The sequence below is a fragment of the Mytilus trossulus genome, chromosome 8, assembly GCF_036588685.1.
Source record: "Mytilus trossulus isolate FHL-02 chromosome 8, PNRI_Mtr1.1.1.hap1, whole genome shotgun sequence".
In the NCBI taxonomy this organism is placed as follows: domain Eukaryota; kingdom Metazoa; phylum Mollusca; class Bivalvia; order Mytilida; family Mytilidae; genus Mytilus; species Mytilus trossulus.
This window is the reverse complement of record NC_086380.1, coordinates 69,064,089-69,087,360: the sequence shown is the minus strand read 5'-3', so window position 1 is coordinate 69,087,360 and position 23,272 is coordinate 69,064,089. Positions and strand designations below refer to the sequence as shown.

Here is a 23,272-nt window from a genome sequence, read left to right as displayed (position 1 = left end):
CGTCATGGCATTGTTTAATTATTTATGACTTGAAAGTTTGAATATCATTTTGTTATCCTTTGCCCCCGTTAAACAAGAATACTTACCCTATACATACAATTCTCTTTACGTAAGAATATGACCGTTCCTTTACTGGTGAAAAAATCGGCCTTATCTCCTTGGCCAATATTGTTGTCAGCCTTAATTTCACTGAAACATTTCCAGTTTGTAGAGGAACCTTAAATGAAAATGTTTCAAGTAATTAATTTTACTACCATGTAAGAGGAATTATATATATATATAAGCCTCTTTTTTTCAAATTTTGCTACCTAACACATAGAGTTCAGCACTACGGCTGCAAAGATAGCTTCATAAAACTTGAGTTCTAAAAATTATTCATAACTAACCAAACACTCCATCATATCAAATTCCATTACCTCCCTTGCCTGCCTAACTAACCATTGACCGAAAACACTCCCTACAAGTGACAGTACATTCCCTGTCTGCCAAAACAATTGAACAAACACCCAACCCGTACAAGTAGCATTACCTGCCCTGCTTGCCACACCATTTAACAAACACTCTGTACAAGTAGCATTACCTACCCTGCTTGCCACACCATTTACCACACACCCAACCCTGTACAAGTAGCATTACCTCCCCTGCTTGCCACACCATTTACCAAACACCCAACCCTGTACAAGTATCATTACCTCCCCTGCTTGCCACACCATTTACCAAACACCCAACCCTGTACAAGTAGCATTACCTCCTCTGCTTGCCACACCATTTACCAAACACCCAACCCTGTACAACTAGCATTACATCCCCTGCTTGCCACACTATTTACCAAACACCCAACCCTGCACAGGTAACATCACCTCCCCCTGCATGCCACATCATTTACCAAACCCTGTACAAGTATCATTACCTCCGCCTCCTGCTCCACCACTTTCATTACGGCAAGTCTGGAACTCTGACGATTGTCCGTCACGATCATACCATCCTCGTAATATGTGAGCTTCTTTGATGTCTGGGTTTATCAACATTTGACTTGATGCCAACACTGATGCTGAACGACCTGTAATAATATGAACAAAATTTTAACCCCTGCTGGCTGCTACTGACTGTAAAACAATTATCTTTAAATGACAGTGCTACTATTCTTTCCAACCCGACTTCAATAAAGATTAACTACAAGTTTCAATTAAGAAAAGTGTCAATGGTGTTCCACAATGGTAACCATTCTGGACTTTCATCAAAAAACTAATTAAGGTTGAGCAAATTTGTTTTCTCAGAAAATCTAGACATTGTAAAAATACTTATTCAATTCTGGATGGATAGTCAATTTTTATCAAACTGGGAAGATATACAAAAGGTTTTTTTTAATTTGTAGTATTTATCTCAATTGTTTTAATCCAATAAATATATTTCTACGATCATGAAAGGAATTTATTTTTTAACTTACCTCCGTAATCTAAGAGCTTTGCTCCTTTTACTGCTTATACTGGACAACCAGAGTCATCAAAAGTCTGAGCCTGCAATATAACAAATTATTATATTTTAACGAATACATGCATGTTTATAACTCATTATTGCAATATAAAGAACACATCTAAAATTAAAGAATAACAGTACTATATTTGAATATCTGCCACCACCATTTGCTCATTATACAGTTGCTAACTAAGTTTTAAATGGCTTCAAGTATTTGAGCTGATAAATCAGACATTCTTTTGTGACCACCAGATCATTTAGATCAAAGCTTGATAGTTGTATCAATTTGAAATAAAATAAAATAATTTACGACTTACATCATTTCCCCACAATGTCAGATTAACAACCATGACTGATTGGTCACAAAGTTGGACCTCTCTTTTGGTTATCTCCTCCTGACTGGCCTTACCAATCACTGTACCAACATCCCCACAAGATCTGATTACTCCAATCAAATCTGAAAAACAAAAAATTTAATTTATGCCCAATTTTCTGCATAATTTACATACAGGTCCTTAATTTTTCTCGCTGTGTATGATTTGTAATTTGAGTTCATATATATATTTCGGAGTTTAGTGAGACTATGACGTCCATTATTACTGAACTAGTAAACATCTGTGTTTAGGGGCCAGCTGAAGCATGCCTCCGTATGCAGGATTTGCTGGCTTTCTGGCCTTCTGCTGTTTTCATGCTCTTTAATCGGGTTGTTGTCTCTTTAACACATTCCTGATTTTCAATTTCATGTTTATGAACTTGTATATAATAACAAATCTTATTCCATGTTTGTATAGAAAGAATAACCATTATATGCTTGGCTACTTTTAAAATTTGAAATAAGACCATTTTGTATTACTTGACATGACTTAGTGTTAATGCTAAAAGTCACATTCCTTTAAATGTATTGAATTGATAGAATAAAGTGTTGTTTTTAGGTACTGCTTTGATTGAATAAACTCCATTAAACTTACCAATATTATTGCCGGATGCTTTACTTTCTAACTCGTTAATTTTTAGAAATTCAAATTTCACTGTCGGTAAATCAACATCTTCTGTACACAATTCAACCGTCGTGTCAATATTAAATGTCATTTCATAATCATTTTTTTTTAACACTTGAATATAAATTTATTGCACTAAAGCTGTTAACAATGACCTTACCGCTACAGCTTTAACTGTAAGGTACCCTGAAATAGTTAGTATCTATAAGAACAGGGTTTCATATAGATAAGTATCTGGAACCATATTTACTTAGATTGACTGTAGCTGATAGATTATATATGTGTAAGCTAAGATGCTAAAATTTAAAATTTCCTATAGAGACAGGAAGATGGGCAAAAATCCCTAAACAAAATAGAATTTGTCATTTATGTAACCTTAATATTGGTAACGAATATCATTATATGTTTACTTGTACATATCCACAAATTGTGGACCTACGCAAAAAATTTATCCCACATTATTACAATACAAATCCATCAGAGATCAAAATGATTGGAATGCTGTCATATTGCAATTATATCGTAATATTTGTAGATTTTTAAAAAACATTATCAAATATCTATAATTATTCACTTTTGAATACATATGTAAAAACTTACATAATCATGACATTGTGTAAAATCCAACTAATAGAGACTGACTGTATATACACATGAATGTGTCACGAGAATCACGTGCATGATTGTTTATTATGTGTTACATGTAGCTCCTGTTGTCGTATATTATATATACATGCTTATCATAATTGTATAGTAATTACTGTATAGATATATCGTCTATTTATGTATGAATGTATATTAACCTCTTGTACACTGTTGTGTCTGAGGATAATAAAAACTTTGAATCTTTGAGTATTTTTTTCTTAAATTTTATATTAGTATACAAGTATGGACACAGACGCAAATTGTCAGTGGGGTTAAAGGTCGTTACAAATGACTGGAAATGTGTATTAACAAATTGAGTTGATGTGTACATGTCTTCATTCAAATGCATTGACTGATAAAAGGGGGGCTTCAACTTCCACCCCTCTCTGTGGATTAGTTGTTTGAGTGTTTGAATATGGAGTTTGTTAATAAATAGCTGCACTGTAAGCGCATGATATGTCTTGATTCCTTTTAAGCTTGCTTAAAGGTTGAACTATTTTGTTTTGTACAATTATTAGTCTATTTGTTTTCTCATTTCATTTGTTTTATATTTGTCATTTTAAGGTCTTTTATAGCTGACTGTGCTGTATGAGCTTTTGTCATTGTTGAAGGCTATTTGGGGACCTGTAGTTGTTAATCTTGTTTTAAATTTTGGAATGTAGCTGAAGTCAACAGACATAGACAATTCACCCAAGTTTTATAAAATGATGTGGAAGTGTTTATGTGAATAATTGAGATGGGAAATGGGGAAAGTGTCAAAGTGACAACAACCCAACCATAGAGTAGACAACAGCTGAAGGCCTCCAATGGGTTTTCAATGTAGCCAGAAACTCCTGCACTTATAGGTGTCCAAAAACTATAAAATCCTTTTTTTTTTAGCATATATAAAAATTCATAACACAGAAATGTATAATCTGAAATTTATTACAATCAAAAGGGACCTAAGGTCAATAGTGTAAACAATTCACCAAAGTTTAATTAAGGGTGATGGATGCATTTTTGTGTTGTTCAAAATTGGAAAATTGTCTCTTTTTTAAGGATAAAATCTCTCTTCATAACATGGAAATGAAAATTCTAAAATTTATAAAATCGATGTGGAGCTTATGTCAATAGATATAAACATTTCAACAAATGTTCTTGAAAGTAGGGGGAAGTGTTTTCTAGTTATTGTCTGAAGTGTGGATGATGGACTGATCATATTATATTACTAGTATGTTGTGTGTGAGACATTGGTATAATAAAATGGTTTCGAATGAATAATGATTAGAAACTGTTTAATGCAGTTATTGAGGGAACGACAGTGAAGAAACTCCTGAGATCAATGCGTTTGAATCCGAAGAATTCAATTTTTGTTGAAATGAAACAAAGTTCAATTTTTGACCCTTTGGATCTTAATGTAGACCAATTTGAAAAAGGGACAATCCTGTGCAATTGAATATTTCTTGCTATTGTGCAATACTGTGCAATTAAAAATTTCTTGCTATTGCACAATACTGTGCAATTGGAGATTTCTTGCTATTGTGCAATACTTTGCTATTGAACAATACTGTGCAATTGAAGATTTCTTGCTATTGCAGAATACTGCACAATTGAAAATTTCTTGCTATTGCACAATACACTTAGTATAATAATTTTTGACCCCGATTTGGACCAACTTGAAAACTGGGCCCATTATCAAAATCTAAGTACATGTTAAGACTCACCATATCAAAGAACCCCAAGAATTCAATTTTTAATAAAATCAAGCTTATTTTAATTTTGGACCCTTTGGACTTTAATGTAGACCAATTAGAAAACAGGACCTAAAATTAAGAATTTGGACATGGTTAGATTTGGCATATCAAAGAAGCACAATACCGTAATTCATTTTTTTGATAAAATCAAACAAAGTTTAATTTTGGCCCCTTATTCCTTGGGACCAAAACTCCAAAATTAATCCAAACCTACCTTTTGTGGTCATAAACCTTTATAGATTTCTATTAACTTATACTTAAGTTATTGTTCAAAAACCAAGAAAAATGCTTATTTGGGGCCTGTTTTTGGCCCCTAAATCCTACACTGTTGGAACTAAAATTACCAAAATCTATCCCATCCCTCCTTATGTGGCCATAGACCTTATGTTAAAATATCATAGATTTCTGTTTACCAATACTTAAGTTATAGAGCAAAAACCAAAAACAATGCTAATATGGCCCCTTATTCCTAAACTGTTGAGACCAAAATACCCCAAATCAATCCCACCCTTCCTTTCATGGTCATAAATCTTTTGTCTATCTTTCATATATTTCCATTTTACTTTTACTGAAGTTAGAGTGGGAAAACCGAATATCTTTGGATGAAGACGATGATGCCAACGTGATACCAATGTACAACCAAAAAGTTTTCAACTTTTGCGGTTGTATAAAAATGATGTCAAATCAAATTTTTAATGGAGTTTGCAACAGTAATTATTCAACTACTCATTTTAATACATCATATAAAAGTATCTATAATACTAAAATTACGAGGTCCAATTTGTCAGCCGTCATCACGTGAAAACGACGAATCAAAGAATTCAACTATAATATAACTAATATAGTACAAAGGTGTAGATTGAAAATTACACCACTCCAAGCCCTTTCGTTTTCCACGTAATTAATATTGCCAATAATTAAGAAGTTCCGGGTCGAGTCCGATACCGATACCGATACCAATAGTATATTCACCTGTTACCGATTACCTTATCTGTACTTTCCGCATCTGACAGGCGCACCACCAAACGGTGTATTCGGGATTAATATGCTATATAGTATTACACGGGTCATAATCACAGGGTTGACACTACTTAATTTTTAAATTGTTACCTATTGTAATATTTTAATCAGTAAGACTTTCTAAGATAACAATACGAATACTAAAAACCTGGACTAAAAATAAGGCGTATAGGTACAGTTTTCAATTTGTTAACGGACCTGACGTAAAACATCGAATCAAAGAATTCAACTTTATTTATAACTAATATAGGACAATGCTGTTGATTCAAAAATACTCCATTCCAGGACCTTTTGTTTTCCAAATAATTGATATTACCAATAAATGATAAGTTCCAGTTCGACGGGTTCAAACAGAAAGATTTAAAAGCAGAGAAAACTGTGTATCTTATAATCGCCCCATGACTTTATCAAATGACAATACTAATACTAAAATAAGGCTTGCGCATAGTTATATACTTTAATTTAGTAACGGACCCGCGACATCACGGGTGTGTTCTAGTTAAAGTGTAAATGTCATACAGTCATGGTGATGATGTCTCCGCTAGCATATAATGTATAAAGGTACATAAATCAAGAACTGTAAAAGTGAAGCTGCTAAAAATTGAACTTAAACCAAGTTTGAGGTACCGGTAATAAGCATTGTATACACATTTCACTAAATTTAGTTGAGACAAACTTGAGAAATTTTAATCACTGAATGGCTATTAAAGACTGCTTAAATTTATCAGTTGGTAGTAAAGTGAATTTTGCATTGTATATTGTATATATAGCATTATTTTAAGTCGATTCAACTACTATTCTGGACAGAGAAAGATAACTCCAATTTTCAAAGAAGATTTCATAAAGCAATGGTTTTAGGTAATATTAATTCAACAACCATTCTGGACAAAGAAAGATAACTCCAATTTATTGTCTTGAATCTACAAAAATGTTTGTTTTTGGCCCTCAATTCCTCGACTGTCTGCCCCATAACCCACAAAATAGACCCCAAACTTCTACTTATGGTATTAAATATTATGGTACAGTTTCAGAACAATTGAAATACTTATACACAACTTTTTGTACTGACACAAGATTAATGCTTGTTTTGGGCACCTTTAGAACCCTTATTCATAAACCTTAAGGACTATATATATATATATATAACCGCCCCAAAACAATCCCAAGCTTCCTTTTATGATTATAAATATTATGTTATAATTTAATGGCTTCCTCTTTACTTATACTGAAGTTATTATCTGGAAACCATCCGTCTTGGGAAGACGACGACAGGATACCTACATGTATTTCAACTGCAAAAATTTCTGTGGTTGTATAAAAATTTCAAATATGTACAATGAAATATAGTTTCAAAATTGATAAGCCTAAATAGGCCTTATAATTTTTTTCCCCACATAGTTGAAGGACCATTTACACTCAGGACCGAGTCATAAGTAGGCAGTACAGTCTACAGATGTATTAAAACAACCTAGCATCATATTGCTAGTAGTGGGAGTAGCATTCTCGGGTAAATTTGTTCTTTTTTTTTTATAATATGTTTGGTTCAAATCAAAATAGAATGCTTTTATCTCCCCAATACTTACATTGTAAATAGAGGTGGTACTACTTTGACAAATCCTTGTACATGAGAGTTTTCTGTCAAATCTTTATTTCACAAAGAATGAATTGCATAACAATGAACTGAGCTCAAAGCAAAGTACTTTAATAATACACTTAGACAAAGAGCTAAATCCAGTGATATACTTTGTACTACAGGTCCTTCATTAACATCCATTGACCAAAACCATATCTCAACGACATTCCATACTACATGGTTGGATTCGGAAGTCCTGAAAAAGACATGATTTTTTTTAACATATTTTAAGTATATATATACACAGGTTAAAACTTTCTTGTTGTATAATCATTCTGTATCTAGCAACTATTAATTTGCTTAATGCACATATTGATATATGTTGAGTGTACCTCTGTTGGAAATAAGAACACACAAACCTCCACCTAGTTTTAGTCAATGGACAAAACATTCAAAACTATAAAATATTATAGATCTAAGACTTGACAGTGTCTATTTACCATTGCCACTGAATCAGTGATATATGTATTGTACACATAATTATATACATGAAAGACTAAAATTATAAAGTACATACATGTTTGTATATAAGACTAAAACTGACATTCAGTCTTTACAACATCTTCATTCCCAAAGTCATTTTCAAATCTGACTTCATGGTAAACATGGTAAAATAAGATTCCATATCTACAACCAATTAAAAGGAAAAATCCCTCTGATAGACTAGCATTTAAATCCGATTTCTAAAATGAAAGCTAGGTCACCATGGAACTTAGAACTAAAAAAAATCAAACAATATATCTGATATATTTCAAATGCATGTACATGAAATAATATAAATCTCTAAAATTCACCATATTGTTCCCTTTTTCATCTTCTGTTAGATACTGTATATCCAGTGGCAGATCCATAAATTTTCTTAAGTGGGGGCCCACTGAATGACCTAAGAGGGGGTTCGCTCAAGTCATGATTCAGTGATTCCCTATATAAGCAACCAAATTTTTTTCTCAAAAAGCAGCCCCCCCCCCCTAAATCCGCCTCTGATATCAACCTCTAGATGTCTTTCAATTACATTCAGTTTAGTGTGGGTTGATCTTTGATTGTTGTACATGTTACAACCAGATTCCCGGCAGGGGGCAACTTTGTAAGACCGCAGAGGTTCAAGCTTAGATTTTGAAATAAGGCGGAAAATGTAACCTTTTCAATTTATAAAACAGGTTCACCATCATTTCTATACATATATTAACATATTCTAAATTGTGGACACACCTTCATTAAATATTCTAATTCAATTAGTGGAGGAGATCAAATTAAAAAGTTGCAATGGTTAAATACTTTAATCACAGTCTTTCCTGCTAAAATCTCATGTGAAGAATGTGATAAACGGTTTTTGGGGCTTTAAATTGTCCTTGATATTGAGGTTATTTTGACACAGCAAAATATAAAGAAAATGTAAACTATGATCTGGAAATTGACTTCGTTTTCCCAAAATAAGCCCACTTAAACTGAACTTTAAATGCAAAAGACCTCTAAATGGCTAACAGATATTGCTATATAAAAGAATAGTCCTTGATTATACATGTACATGATATTAAAGAATTCATGAAATTTACACTGATTCTGTCAGTTGAATGGACTAGAATGAGATAAGTTATATACATGATAGACATAAAGGTTTTTTCCAACAGTTGTGGTGTAAATTAAATTAGTTGTATTTTATGGATGATATATTTATGTATATACATGTATGTAAATCATTGGCTCTTCAACCAATGATATTTTACAATATCGATTATTTGTTTATTTTTCTAATGTTGGTATTTTTCAGCATACTAAAAATGTTTTAACACAACACGAGCACAAGCTTGATAGGGTGTCCTCACACAGGGTTTCCGCTGGCGGTCCCCATTTTCCCAATTTGCGAAAAAAAAATACTTGTGGCGATAAAAATTCGTCATTTGCTAAAGAATTTGGCGAAAGAAATATATAGAAAGATTTATTTTCCTCCTTCTTGTTTATTTACTTTTTTCGAGTTTCTCTGACTTTAACTTATCAGACAATACTAGGAATTCACCTTAACCTCATTAAGATTTTGACAGAAAATCAATTATCAGCTGATTGCAATTTATAGCTATCGACAACGAAGGACTAATTAATAAAGGTGTTGATTGAATTTTTTGACAAAATGATATGGTTGAATGGCTTCCACTAAATGTCACATACAGGAGTTATTTACCACTTTTCGACTCACGTGTTTGAAGAACTCTTTTGACGTCTCCTCTCCATGTAAAGATAGTTTAGAAAAGAAAGCGGTTGTTGTGACAATAAATGTTAAAGGGCAAGAAAAATCTCCGATTTAAAACTTGAATTATCCTTTGACTTTGATGTAAGTAATTGATCAGGGAGACTACTTTAAAGTCGTTTGAGTGACACGCGTGTTTCAAGCATAGTTTTACGTCTTAACTTTTTCATTTAAGATGGTCAAGATGGTGGTATCTTATTGAAGTATTCTTGCCAAATGAAGATTAAACAGTAATTCTTAGACATGACCATAAAAGAGGGGGATAGGACCTTTATCGGGACTCCGGGATCGGGTGTTTTTAAGCTCGGGATTATCCCCTCTCATAAAATGTACACTTTTTTCAAGACGATTAAAAAATCAGCTGAATTTGACAAATCACACTATTTGTTTTCCAAAAATAACCGTAATTGGATGGGGGTTCTGTGTATTCACATTATTTGAACAACTCTCCTTGGGCCGAGAAAAAAAAGATCCATGTTTTAGGTAACCTGACCGACCCTAACTTTTTTATTGGATCTTTCAAAAAAAAAAAAAATAATAATTATCAACCGACCCTGTTTTTGACACAGGCTTCTGATAAATGACATAATATTTTTTCTCTCTTGCTTCCTCTTGCATAGAAAGCCAGTAAAACATTTTATTAATGTCAAAAGGTATTCCAAATAGGTTAAAATCCAAGAAATTTGCACAGCAGGTGCTTCAAAAACATTGCAAATGGCCCAAGACCACAATTAATGACCCCGCTTTTCGTTGTTCACGAATGTAGTTCCTTTTAATTAGAGTGTATTTTTCCTAAAAAAATTTCTTTCCCTTCCCCACTCATTTCTTAAGATTTTATTCAGTGGAAATGAGAGGTAAAATAATTTTTTGGATGTTGTATTTAAACTCATTTTGATATGGAATGAGTGATTACCGGTAGGCCAAGTGCAAAAAGGTCATATTTACAGTTTTCGAAACATCTCTTGACTTGGGGTATGGATGTATATTGGCTAAATTTGTAAAAGTGATTTTTTCAATCTTTCTGAATATTGGATATATTTTTGGACTAGTGCTATACATAAGACACACAAAAAATTTGACAAAAGTGCATGGTGCAATTTTTTTAATGATACAAAATGTTCTAAAGAAATGATAGAGAAATTAATTGTGGTCTGTGGCCAAACGGCACACTTCCCGTTTTTGAAACTAATTATGGATCCGGACTTGGAAAAAACATCATAAATACGCAATAACTCAAATATGAAATTTTGAATCATCACCAAAAAGTATACAGATATTAAGATTAATGTAACTAAGAAGTGTTTTAAGTTTTAAGCCATTATCAAGAATTGTTTTTGAGATACGGTGTGACATGTGAAAAAAACACCCCCTGTTTAAATTACAATGTGCCGTAACTCAAAAAGTTTTAATCTTATTTTCACCAAAAAGTATACAGATCATGTGACCATCATAAGAAACAACTATATTAAGTTTCATGAAATTTGGATAAGTCGTTCTCAAGTTATGGTGCCACATGTTTACGCTGGACAGACAGACGGACACCTGACATTTGTGTACCATAATACGTCCCGTCTTTGACGGACGTATAAAAAGCAGTACTAAGCGTGCATGTTACGCTAGAAACATATTCAAAGAATAAAGTTTTATAACTTCTTAATGTCATATCCAATATTTATCAAAACCTAAAGGGGAGTTACATGTATCTTACTTCCTATATTTTTTCGTGGATGTCAATACACCTAATCGCTATTTATTCCATACCGGATAAATTCTAAAATTACACAACTTTTTCATCCAGTTGAAGCTATCTGGGGGCCGTTGAAACAATTCACCATGCACAATACTTTTTAATGAGACCCGTTTTAACTTATTGTAAATACTTTTAACAAAATATTTTTTACTTCAATTTTCAATTTCGAAAAATAGTGGATCATACTATATTAAAGTTTCTTGATGATCGCTTTCTAAAGTTTTTCCTCCGTCAGCTCTCTAGTAAAAAAAACTTTATTTTCAGTCGCATGACCCAAACAGAAAGTTGTACATACAGTGTATATCTGTTTTTCCCAGATTGGACTAAATACATTGTAGCGATAATTAAATAAAGTGTAATTTCCGTGATTGTTGAAAACTTGCATATTCATCCCTATCTGATTTTATGGTTTTAACAATCAAGACAGACAAATAGCAATAAGGTGTTTAGGAAAACATGACCTAAAACCTCCTTCATATAAGACAAAAAACATGGGAACTCATACTGAATGGTCAAATGTGTTCAATATGAAAATTTCAGTTAAGAGGGTAAAATCACAAATCAGCCGTTAATGTAAATGGACTATAAGTATGACTTTTGAGCAAATTTAAAGGGAAATGACGGGGAAGGGGCAAATTAGCTTTCAAGGGGAGCAAATGCTGTTTAAATTGGTAAGCGGGTTTTAAATATAGAGGGAAAGTGGAGTCATCATTTTGGACTTTAGTTACATGTAAATATAACGTATGTAGACTTACCTTCTAATTCTATAGACTATTAAAAAAAAACCACACACAACTCGGAACTATTTCTAATTCACTTGGACTACTGATATGCAAACCTAGAAACAAAAAGAAAATATCATAAAATGGTGATTGAAAGATTCCTAACACTTTGAAAGGATAATTCAGACACGTGACGTGTTACACGGGGAGCATGTTTGTTTACAAATAATAATGTCACGTGATCGCGCATGCACTGACCTCGCATGCTGCATCGCCCTTACAATTCACTAATACATGTACATAACCATTTTCATGCAAACATGCAACGTGAATGTGATTGGTTATCAAATAATACAAAAATAATGCATGAACCGTTGAAGAAGAAATTATTTCATCAAATAGATTGGATTTTCACTTTCGACACGAATAGGTCGAGTTGACATTCCTGTCATCGGAGATAGTATTGAGATAAATGGGATAAAACGGACCGTCAAAAAGGTCTAGAGAAGCACATCAGTAGTACCTTAACATAAATAAGTAATACTTACCAACATTTCTCTAATTGATAACCTATAGAACTGAAATTTCACAAAAATACCGGTGAATAATTTTGTTGTGATGCTGGTAAATTGGTGCTAAATAAATATTCTTACTCCTATTGCTTCATGTAAAAAAAAATGTATAGAATTGAATTCGACTACAGTTCAGAATAAAAAAAACGTGCATATGCAAAAGCCAGGTAATATGTTAATGATAAAGTGTGTATAAATTTTCGTAAACGAAGTTACCCGTATACTTCACCAAGAATTACATTTGAGCGCAAAGTTCTGTATGTGTGATTTGATTGGTTTATGTAACATAATTTAGACTGGGATCCTGGCTAATCTTGACCTTACGAAGCGCAGCTAGATTGAGCCGGATCCCAGGCTAATGTAACATCGTAGAACTCAGGGGGGTAACGGAATTTTTTGCGTTGCTATTAGATGATTGAGGCCATCTATTTTTATTGCGGGTTCCACATATTTAAATCGGAATTATAGAAAAAATGGAATGTTGTGAGCAGAATCAAAACAGAAATGATGAACACTGCAACATTTCCAGCAAAATATAAATAGGATGGAGGATCTGTGTATTCACATTATTTGTAAAACTCTCCTTATTCATGTGAAGCGTGTGCTTTACATCGAGGCTTATTCTTTACATCGAGGCTTATTATGATAATCATTGACGCCACAGTACTTCAACCAATCAGACAATGTTTATTTGGGGCATTCGATCGATTTTAACTCAGATTTTGGAATATTTCAATCGAAATTATAGAAAAATGGAATGTTGCTGGTACATTTAAAATAGAAAATGATGAATACTTTTAGCTAAAGATAATTTGGATGGGGGTTCTGTGTATTCACATTATTTGCACAACTCTCCTTACTGATGCCATATTTTGGAATTTCCGTGACCTAAATGGTTCGCGAAAATTAATATTTTTATATATAGTATAGTAATTACAATTAAATACAATGTTCAATAATAATGTAATACAATTCAGTACCCTGATCTGAAATAAATGATATATTTTCCTTCTATACATGTAATCAAATTAAATAACGCCCATTTAATACTCTTATCCGAAATTGAATGTTTGGTGTCAATTATCTCGTTTCAAAATCACATGATTTAAGAGTGTGTGACATCGATTTTCTTGATCGGATGGTTTACCTTGTTTAAAGGTGAGAGAGAGCATGCTTTTTAATGGATGTATGTTGAATTAGGCTACTTTACTTCTTTTTTATTTGGATTTTAAACATTTTAGGTGAGTCTTTTCTTTATTTTTATTTATTTAGTTAAAGTGTTCTAGAAATATCTTCTTTAAGAGTGTTTTATTTTGGAGAAATTAAAGTTTGAAGCACTTGGACTGTAGTATATTCTTGTAGATTGTAGGATCTTAAGTATTCGTCCAGTTCAAATTTAAACAGATTGAATACATTAGTAGATTTATTTCTTTGATCGGATACATAGTATGATTTGTAGATAGCAAATCCTATAAGTGTCAGAATTATATTGAATCCGATATACTCATTATCTGTTATTTTGTAGCCTATTACAATGTCTTTTAAGTTAATGTTTTTGTTAAAATTCATTTGAGATAAGATTTTATTAATGATTTCCCAAAATGCTTTTAGAAATTTACATTCGATAAAAAAGTGTTAATACGTGTCTTTGAGTTGACAAAGTTGACAAAACGGACTAGTTACGATTTTCCATTTATAGAGATTTTCTCTATTCGGTAAAATGCAAGTTATTAGTTTCCACCTAAACATTTTAAGTTTATTAAGTCTTAAATGTTGGTGTATAAACTTAAACATATATTTGGTAAAGTCATAATTTATTTCTAATTCATTTTTCCATTTATTTATGCCAATGTTTGGAGAAATTTTTTTTTGAACGAGCAATTGATACACGTTTTTGTTGCTTAAATTTTCAATTTTAATGTTTTCTTTGTTTACATTGATAAATAATCTGTTAAAATTTACTTTTGATTTGATGGATTCTTCTGTAGCTAAAATTTTTAGCCATGAGGTTGGAATGCAGTTTTTTACTTTTGAAATTTCTGCTATCCAATTTTTTTTTTCCATTATCGTCAATAATATCGTTAATGTAAATAAAATCACTGTGTATCCAGTTATGCATAATAAGCGGCTTGTTTTGAAATTTTATAAATTTATTACCCCAGATAACTTGCTTTCTTATTTCGACAAAGTTTTTCAATTCTGTGATGTTCGTTTCATGAAATAAAATCCAACTTTTTATTATTTCTAAGTAAAATTCTGGAATGTCCTTAGTTATGTAATCAAGTTTTTTTAAAGTTTGGTTGTTTAAATTCATTCTAAAAATGAGGAAATTAGAACCTAATTTACTTAAAAATAATTTTGGTATCAAAGTCCAATTTTCTTGTTTTGCCTGTAGCAATCTAGAGACCCATTTTATTTGAAGAGAGGAGAAATAGCTTTTTATGTCGGTCATTTTAAGCCCTCCCTGGTTATAATCTGCTACCAAAGTATGTCTTTTAACTTTGTCTTTCTTATTGTTCCATATGAAACCAAAAATTTCTCTTTCTATATCAACTATTTTTGAGTTACTTATAGCTGTAACATTTGCTAAAAAAGTAAATTGTGGTATGATGAGAGTTTTAACTATTATAATTTTGCCTAAAATGGTTAAGTTTCTTTTTTTCCACGATGTTATCAGGTTTCGACTCTTTTCAAATCTAGTATCCCAATTTAATTTTTCACAATCTTTTTTTATTAATGCCGAAATATATACCTAGCACTTTTACAGGTTTGTCCGTGAATTTAATTTCATCTACTTTATCTCTACAATGCTTTAGTTTACCAATCCAAATTCCTTCCGTCTTATTTTTGTTTAGTTGTAATCCAGAAAAAGTTCCAAAAATTTCGATTATATTTAATGCTGTTCGGATTTCTTCTTTAGAGTTTAGGAATAGAGTTGTATCATCAGCCATTTGCGTGATTTTTAAGCAATGTGTTTTACTATCAATTTTTAATTCTATGCCTCTTATATTTTTGTTTTGCCTTTGTTGGTTAGCCATTATTTCTACTGACATTACGAAAAGTATAGAAGAGCACGGGCATCCCTGTCGGATACCTCTTAGGGGTCTAAAGGGGGCAGATATCCAACCGTTATTAAATATAGAACTGTCTATATTTGTATACAAGGTTTTTATCCAGTTTATGAAGGGTTTATTAAAACCAAAATATTCTAAAGTATGATACATAAAATTCCATTCTAATGTGTCGAAAGCTTTCGAAAAATCTATGAATAAAATTGCTCCTTCTATATTAAACTTATCTGCGTAATCTATAACATCTTGTATTTGGCGTAAATTAAAGCCTATAAATCGGTTCTTTATGTAACCGGTTTGATCGGCATTAATGATTAAATTTAAGATTTTTTTTATTCTTAAAGCTAGAGTGTATGAAAGTATTTTGTAATCACTATTTAATAATGATATTGGTCTATAATTTGCAAGTTTTAAAGGATCATTTTTTTATAAATTAGATTCAGTAAACTTTGTCTTTGTGTAAATGGCAGATGTTTATTTTCAAAGCTAAAATTAAATTTTTTTACAAGCATCGGTCCGAGAAGTTCCCAAAACTTTTTATAAAAGTTTATACTTATTCCGTCCATACCAGGACTTTTGTTTATCTTTAGATTATTGACTGCAATGGTTAATTCTTCTAGAGTTACATTTCCATCACAAGACTTACTTTCTTAACATCTATATCCGGTTTTTGTTTAGTGTCGTATAGATTAGCATAAAAATCTCTTTCAAGCTTTAATATTTCATCTTGATCTGTTACTATTACACCCTTATCGTTTTTTAGTTTAAGTATTGTCTTTTTCGTTTGTTTAGATTTTTCAAGACCTAGGAAATATGCATTATTTTTTTCTCCCTTTTCTACCCACTCTTGTCTTGATCTTATTTGAGCTCCTTTTGCTTTGTTTCATATTGATTTTCTAGCTCTTTCTCTAAAGTGGATATTTTTTCTTTAATACAATCATTATCTTCATTATTAGATTTTTCATATAAATTTTTTAATTGTAGTTCTAAATTACGCGTTACATTACTTTTACTGTACTGAATACTGTATTCCTTTATTTCCAACTTGAGGGAGTCCCACAGAAGGCTAGCATCTATTTAATTTTTTCCTATCTCATTACTTTGTTTTTGTATAATTTGATTTATTTTGTCTTCGTATTCTTGCTCGTCGAGAAAACCGTTGTTAATTTTCCAGTATCCCGGGCCTCTTGTTTCAGATGATACAGATTGTAATTGTATTGATACTGCTTGGTGATCAGTACTTTTTTAATAAGAATAGGCCTAATATCACATGACTTTACGTTTTACACAAAGTCTTTTTTAACAAGGAACATGTCAATTCTACTAGACTGGACTGGATTTTTACGTCTCCATGTATATTGGATCTTTTGAGGGTTAACGTATCTCTATATATCTATGAGATCATTTGATTTAATTAATTTTTTTAGGCTATTAACTGGTTTACTTACTTTTTTACGAATATTTGAGCTTTTCCTATCTTCATTTTTAAGGGCATCGTTCATGTCTCCTCCTAAAATTATTGTACCTATTGCGTTTTTGGTTAAACAGTCATTTAATTTTTTATAGAAGCTATTTCGTTCAGATTCTATATTTGGGGCATATATGTTTATAAGAGAATATACTATATTTTCAAATTCAATATTTATCATAATTATTCGACCTTCTAAATCTTTATGCTCGTCTATTAATTTATAGTCTAGTTTGTTATTAATTAATATTGCAACTCCGCTGCTGGAAGTCGTTCCGTGACTATAGTAACAAGAATGATCTGATTCTATTGTTATAGCATTTTCTAGGGATGTATTGAAATGAGTTTCTTGAATAAAAGTTATTTTACATTTCTGATTTTTTATCCATTGATAAAATCTCAATCTCTTTTGTTTATCTCGAAGTCCTTTAACATTTGCTGTACACATGTGTAGGTTATTTAGCATATTTTGATTAAAAGTTGTTCGATTTGTTTAATACCTTTACTTAGTGAGCGTACATCACGTTTTAGTGGCATTTTTAAGGTAAACTTTATTTCTCCTAGTTTTGATCGTATTTTTATAACGTGGGAGTTACCTGTGAAAATAATTATGTTAACCAATTTTCTTTTTTGTAATTGGATTATAACAATATTGTTATAGTCTGTTTCACGATTGTGTTTTGACCGATATTTAGATGTTAATTTTGAAACAGCATATAAAACATACTCATACACAATTACTATATATATGAAATATATAAAACACAATGTATACAAAACTATAATAACTGAAATTACAAAATAATACATGTTTTGCTGATTACAAACTAGAACAAATGTATGGTTTTGACAGTGAAAAAATGATAATCTCTTTCTAGTTTTCCAATTTCGTAATGTGTAAATAGTGTCAAATCTATGATACTCTAGTAAAGTACTGCTTTTTTATGTTTTGTTTTCCGTAACATTTTGACAGTGTTTCTTTAATTTTTTCTTAATATTTTCCTTTTTTCTATTTTCAGTCACCTTATATGATTTACGGTGTTCAGATGTTCTAAGAAGAGATGTTAATATGGTAGGTAAATCTTTTCTTTTGATTTGATATTTTTGAGTACTTCTACTATAGATAGAAGTTCTAATCCTAAAAGGTTTTAAATAGAAATCATACAGTTTAACTTTTCTAATAAGATTGTTTTTATATGTATCATTTTTTGTTTTTGGTATTATCAAAGATACTTCTGTCAGTGGTAACATTGACATGAATATAATGTATGTTATAATACAATGTTTGAAAAGTTTCACTTTTCTTTTTTTATATTTACTCTTGTAACATTTGTTTTTGAATCTTTCTTCCATTCAACTATCTTCATATAATTACTTTTCATTTCATAATCATTATTTATATTATTTTATAGCAATATAATATTTCCCACAGAACGTAACCAAAATTTATCGTGCAATAAATTCTAATATTGCACTAGTGCAATAAATCTTCAATATTCATGACGTCATCAACGACAAAATATTATTCTAAACCATTTTTTTACTTTCAAATTTTATATTGCTATACAATAAAAGGGTTATTGCATGAATATTGGGGAATATTGTCCCTCGTAGAACATATATTGAACTCGCAAGCTCGTGCAATATAAATTTCTACTTTGGACAATATTCCCCAATATTCATGCAATAACCCTATATTACTGTACTGTTTGTTTGCTGTCTTCAAAGTTCCTTTGCCAACAAAATAAACCTATAAAATAAAAAAAAAGTTATTTAAGAAGACAATCTCACTGAACAAGATATTTTTTACACCTTAATTTTTGCTAACTTTATTTTGGTCACAAACTTTTTCTTCTGTAATTATTTATGCTTGTAAGCAGTGACTTTCAAAGTATTTAGGAGACAGGCCCTAGGGCTAATGCAATTAAGAATAAAAGTTTGTCAAAAGATGTATTAATTGGTTTATACTGAGGACACACAGCTGTCGTGAGCAACTTGCTATGGGAATGGAAACATACCCACAAAAATTTTTGAAAAATTAGGTGAAAAATCCTGCATATTGAGAAGGAATAACTGCAAAAATTGCAAACAAAAACACAATACAACATAGACAATTAAATAATGTGCGTTCACCTTGTTAACTTCTAACATGTCATAGTATTTATCAATAGCCTCATTAAACCCGGTAGCTTTGATTTCTCCAGACTCGTCCAGCAAATTAACACTAAACAGTCTTCCTTCTCCTCTGGAATTACTCCATGTTCTGATTCCAGATTTCTGTGTTACTCGAGCCCTGATATGCCATCTATAATAAAATTTCATATATGCAACAGTTGATTATAATATGTTCATTCATGGAAATTAAAGAATTTGCTTTTCTTTTTTGGAATTAAAAGTGGACCTGTTTTTGCGCGTCCAGGTGATCATCAGAAGATAATGTAGAAATGTGCGTTGTCTTCTCAAATTTTGTTTGTTTGTTTGTGTACTCACTGCTACTATATCAAAATGTACATGTACCTCATATTTCCTTTTACTCATTAGTGTATGTTTTAAAGACAAAATGGAATCTATGTTTAAAGCTTATTTCCTAAAGCTTGCATAGTTCACCCTTAATTACAATGCTTGAGCTAAGGTTTATACAAACAAAGCAAGCAAGCACAATCAAAGTTTTAGTCTACAAGCATTAAGAAATTAGCTCTAATTGGTATAAAAAAATCAAAGTGTGAAATACATGAAGTATAGGGGGAGGGTTGAGATCTCACAAACATGTTTAACCCCGCCGCATTTTTACGCCTGTCCCAAGTCAGGAGCCTCTGGCCTTTGTTAGTCTTGTATTATTTAAATTTTAGTTTCTTGTGTACAATTTGGAAATTAGTATGGCGTTCATTATCACTGAACTAGTATATATTTGTTTAGGGGCCATCTGAAGGACGCCTCCGGGTGCGGGAATTTCTCGCTACATTGAAGACCTGTTGGTGACCTTCTGCTGTTGTGTTTTTTTATTTTGGTCGGGTTGTTGTCTCTTTGACACATTCCCCATTTCCATTCTCAATTTTAAACATATCCTGAATAATCTACCAATCATTTTAACGTTTTTTCCTAACCTGAGATCACCCCTAGTTTTTGGTGGGGTTCGTGTTGTTTATTCATTATTTTTCTATGTTGTTTCGTGTGTACTATTGTGTTTCTGTTTGTCTTTTTCATTTTTAATCTTAGCAGTGTCAGTTCGTTTTAGATTTATGAGTTTGACTGTCCCTTTGTTATCTTTCGTCCGTCTTTTCCTAATGTGCATGTAAGAAATTATAAGACTGTAATGAACTCTTTAAACTCGCTGTTTATCTATTAGATTTATAAACATTTAAATGAACAGAACTGCCTCATGTAGCTATAGATACCTGCTTTGGTATGGCGTCAAACTGGCAATGGAATGGACTTTTGTACTGCTAGCTGTTCCTTTATTGAATAATTACTGGCTGGTGCATTATTACCTACAAAAAATCATTTTTATTAAACAAAGAATTTTACAACATATCCAATATAGGAAACGCATATATTTCCTGTTACATATATTTTGACAAATAGAAAATATCACATAGGACTGTTCCTGATTTAACTGCATTGGGGTAGAGGGTGCCGTGACACTAAAATCAATAAGTTGTGGTTAGTTGCACTTTCTTCAGTATTTTGTTAAATGCAAATTTAGTCCTATGGATGGTTGGGCTGTCCGTCTGTCCGGCTTAAACATGTCGCACCGTAACTTGAGAACGACTTATCCAAATTTCATGAAACTTAACATAGTTGTTTCTTATGATCTGTATACTTTTTGTTGAAAATAAGATTAAAACTTTTTGAGTTACGGCACTTTGTAACTAAAACAGGGGTGTGTTTTTTTTTTCACATGTCGCACCGTATCTCAAAAACGATTCTTGATTATGGCTTAAAACTTTAAACACTTAATATTAATCTCAATATCAGTATACTTTTTGGTGATGATTCAAAATTTTATTTTTGAGTTATTGAGTATTTTGTAAAAAAGGGGGAGGGTTTTTTTACATGTCGCACCATATCTCAAAAAGGATTTATGATTATTGCTTAAAACTTTACACATGTCTTTGTTATATTAATCTAAAGATCTGTATACTTTTTGGTGATGATTAAAAATTTCATTTTTGAGTTATTGAGTATTTTGTAAAAAAGGGGGAGGGTTTTTATACGCCCGTCAAAATTTTGACGGGACGTATTATGATATACAAATGTCCAGTGTCCGTCTGTCCGTCCGTCCGTCTGTCCGTCCGTCCGTCTGTCCGTCCGTCCGTCTGTCCGTCTGTCCGGCTTAAACATGTCGCACCGTAACTTGAGAACGACTTATCCAAATTTCATGAAACTTAACATAGTTGTTTCTTATGATCTGTATACTTTTTGTTGAAAATAAGATTAAAACTTTTTGAGTTACGGCACTTTGTAACTAAAACAGGGGTGTGTTTTTTTTTCACATGTCGCACCGTATCTCAAAAACGATTCTTGATTATGGCTTAAAACTTTAAACACTTAATATTAATATCAATATCAGTATACTTTTTGGTGATGATTCAAAATTTTATTTTTGAGTTATTGAGTATTTTGTAAAAAAGGGGGAGGGTTTTTTTACATGTCGCACCATATCTCAAAAAGGATTTATGATTATTGCTTAAAACTTTACACATGTCTTTGTTATATTAATCTAAAGATCTGTATACTTTTTGGTGATGATTAAAAATTTCATTTTTGAGTTATTGAGTATTTTGTAAAAAAGGGGGAGGGTTTTTATAGGCCCGTCAAAAATTTGTCCGTCTGTCCGGCGTAAACATGTCGCACCGTAACTTGAGAAAGACTTATCCAAATTTAATGAAACTTAACATAGTTGTTTCTTATGATGGTCAAATGATCTGTATACTTTTTGGTGAAAATAAGATTAAAACTTTTTGAGGTACGGCACTTTGTAACTAAAACAGGGGTGTGTTTTTTTTCACATGTCGCACCGTATCTCAAAAACGATTCTTGATTATGGCTTAAAACTTTAAACACTTCTTAGTTATATTAATCTTAATATCTGTATACTTTTTGGTGATGATTCAAAATTTTATTTTTGAGTAATGGAGTATTTTGTAAAAAAGTGGGAAGGTTTTTTTACATGTCGCACCATATCTCAAAAACGATTTGTGATTATTGCTTAAAACTTTACACATGTCTTTGTTATATTAATCTAAAGATCTGTATACTTTTTGGTGATGATTAAAAATTTCATTTTTGAGTTATTGAGTATTTTGTAAAAAAGGGGGAGTTTTTTTTTACATGTGCCATATCTCAAAAACAATTTATGATTATTGCTTAAAACTTTACACACTTCTTTGTTATATTAATCTAAAGATCTGTATACCTTTTGGTGATGATTTAAAACTTTATTTTGGAGTTATTGAGTATTTTGTTAAACAGGGGAGTTTTTTTTACATGTCGCGCCGTATCTCAAAAATAATTTATGATTATTGCTTAAAACTTTACACACTTCTTTGTTATATTAATATAAAGATCTGTATACTTTTTGGTTTTGATTCAAAATTTTATTTTAGTGATATTTAGTTTTTTGTAAAGAATAAAACAGGGCTGGGGTTTCACATGTCCCGCCGTGTCTCAAAAACAATATATGGTTATTGCTTAAAACTTTCTCAGAAACTATTTATGATTATTGCATAAAACTTCCACACAAGACGTCAGGCGTATCATGCGCTCATGGCGCAGCTGTTTATTTTTATACGACCGCAAATTTAAAAAAAAAATCATCATATATTGCTATCACGTTGGCGTCATCGTCTGCGTCGTCGTTGTCGTCCTCGTCGGCGTCCGAATACTTTTAGTTTTCGCACTCTTACTTTAGTAAAAGTGAATAGAAATCTATGAAATTTTAA

General features: G+C 31.6%; 1 protein-coding gene across 1 annotated transcript in view; it reads right to left on the bottom strand.

Annotated features, from left to right (window-relative positions):
• Positions 1-19,852, bottom strand: part of LOC134727919 (replication protein A 70 kDa DNA-binding subunit-like) — a 42,384-nt gene extending 22,532 nt beyond the window's left edge. Inside the window, 8 exon segments of the mRNA XM_063592314.1 lie at positions 87-217; positions 917-1,060; positions 1,448-1,517; positions 1,794-1,933; positions 2,445-2,588; positions 19,032-19,080; positions 19,464-19,635; positions 19,848-19,852. Coding sequence (XP_063448384.1) covers positions 87-217; positions 917-1,060; positions 1,448-1,517; positions 1,794-1,933; positions 2,445-2,588; positions 19,032-19,080; positions 19,464-19,635; positions 19,848-19,852 — 855 coding nt within the window.
• Positions 19,853-23,272: the final 3,420 nt, after the last annotated feature.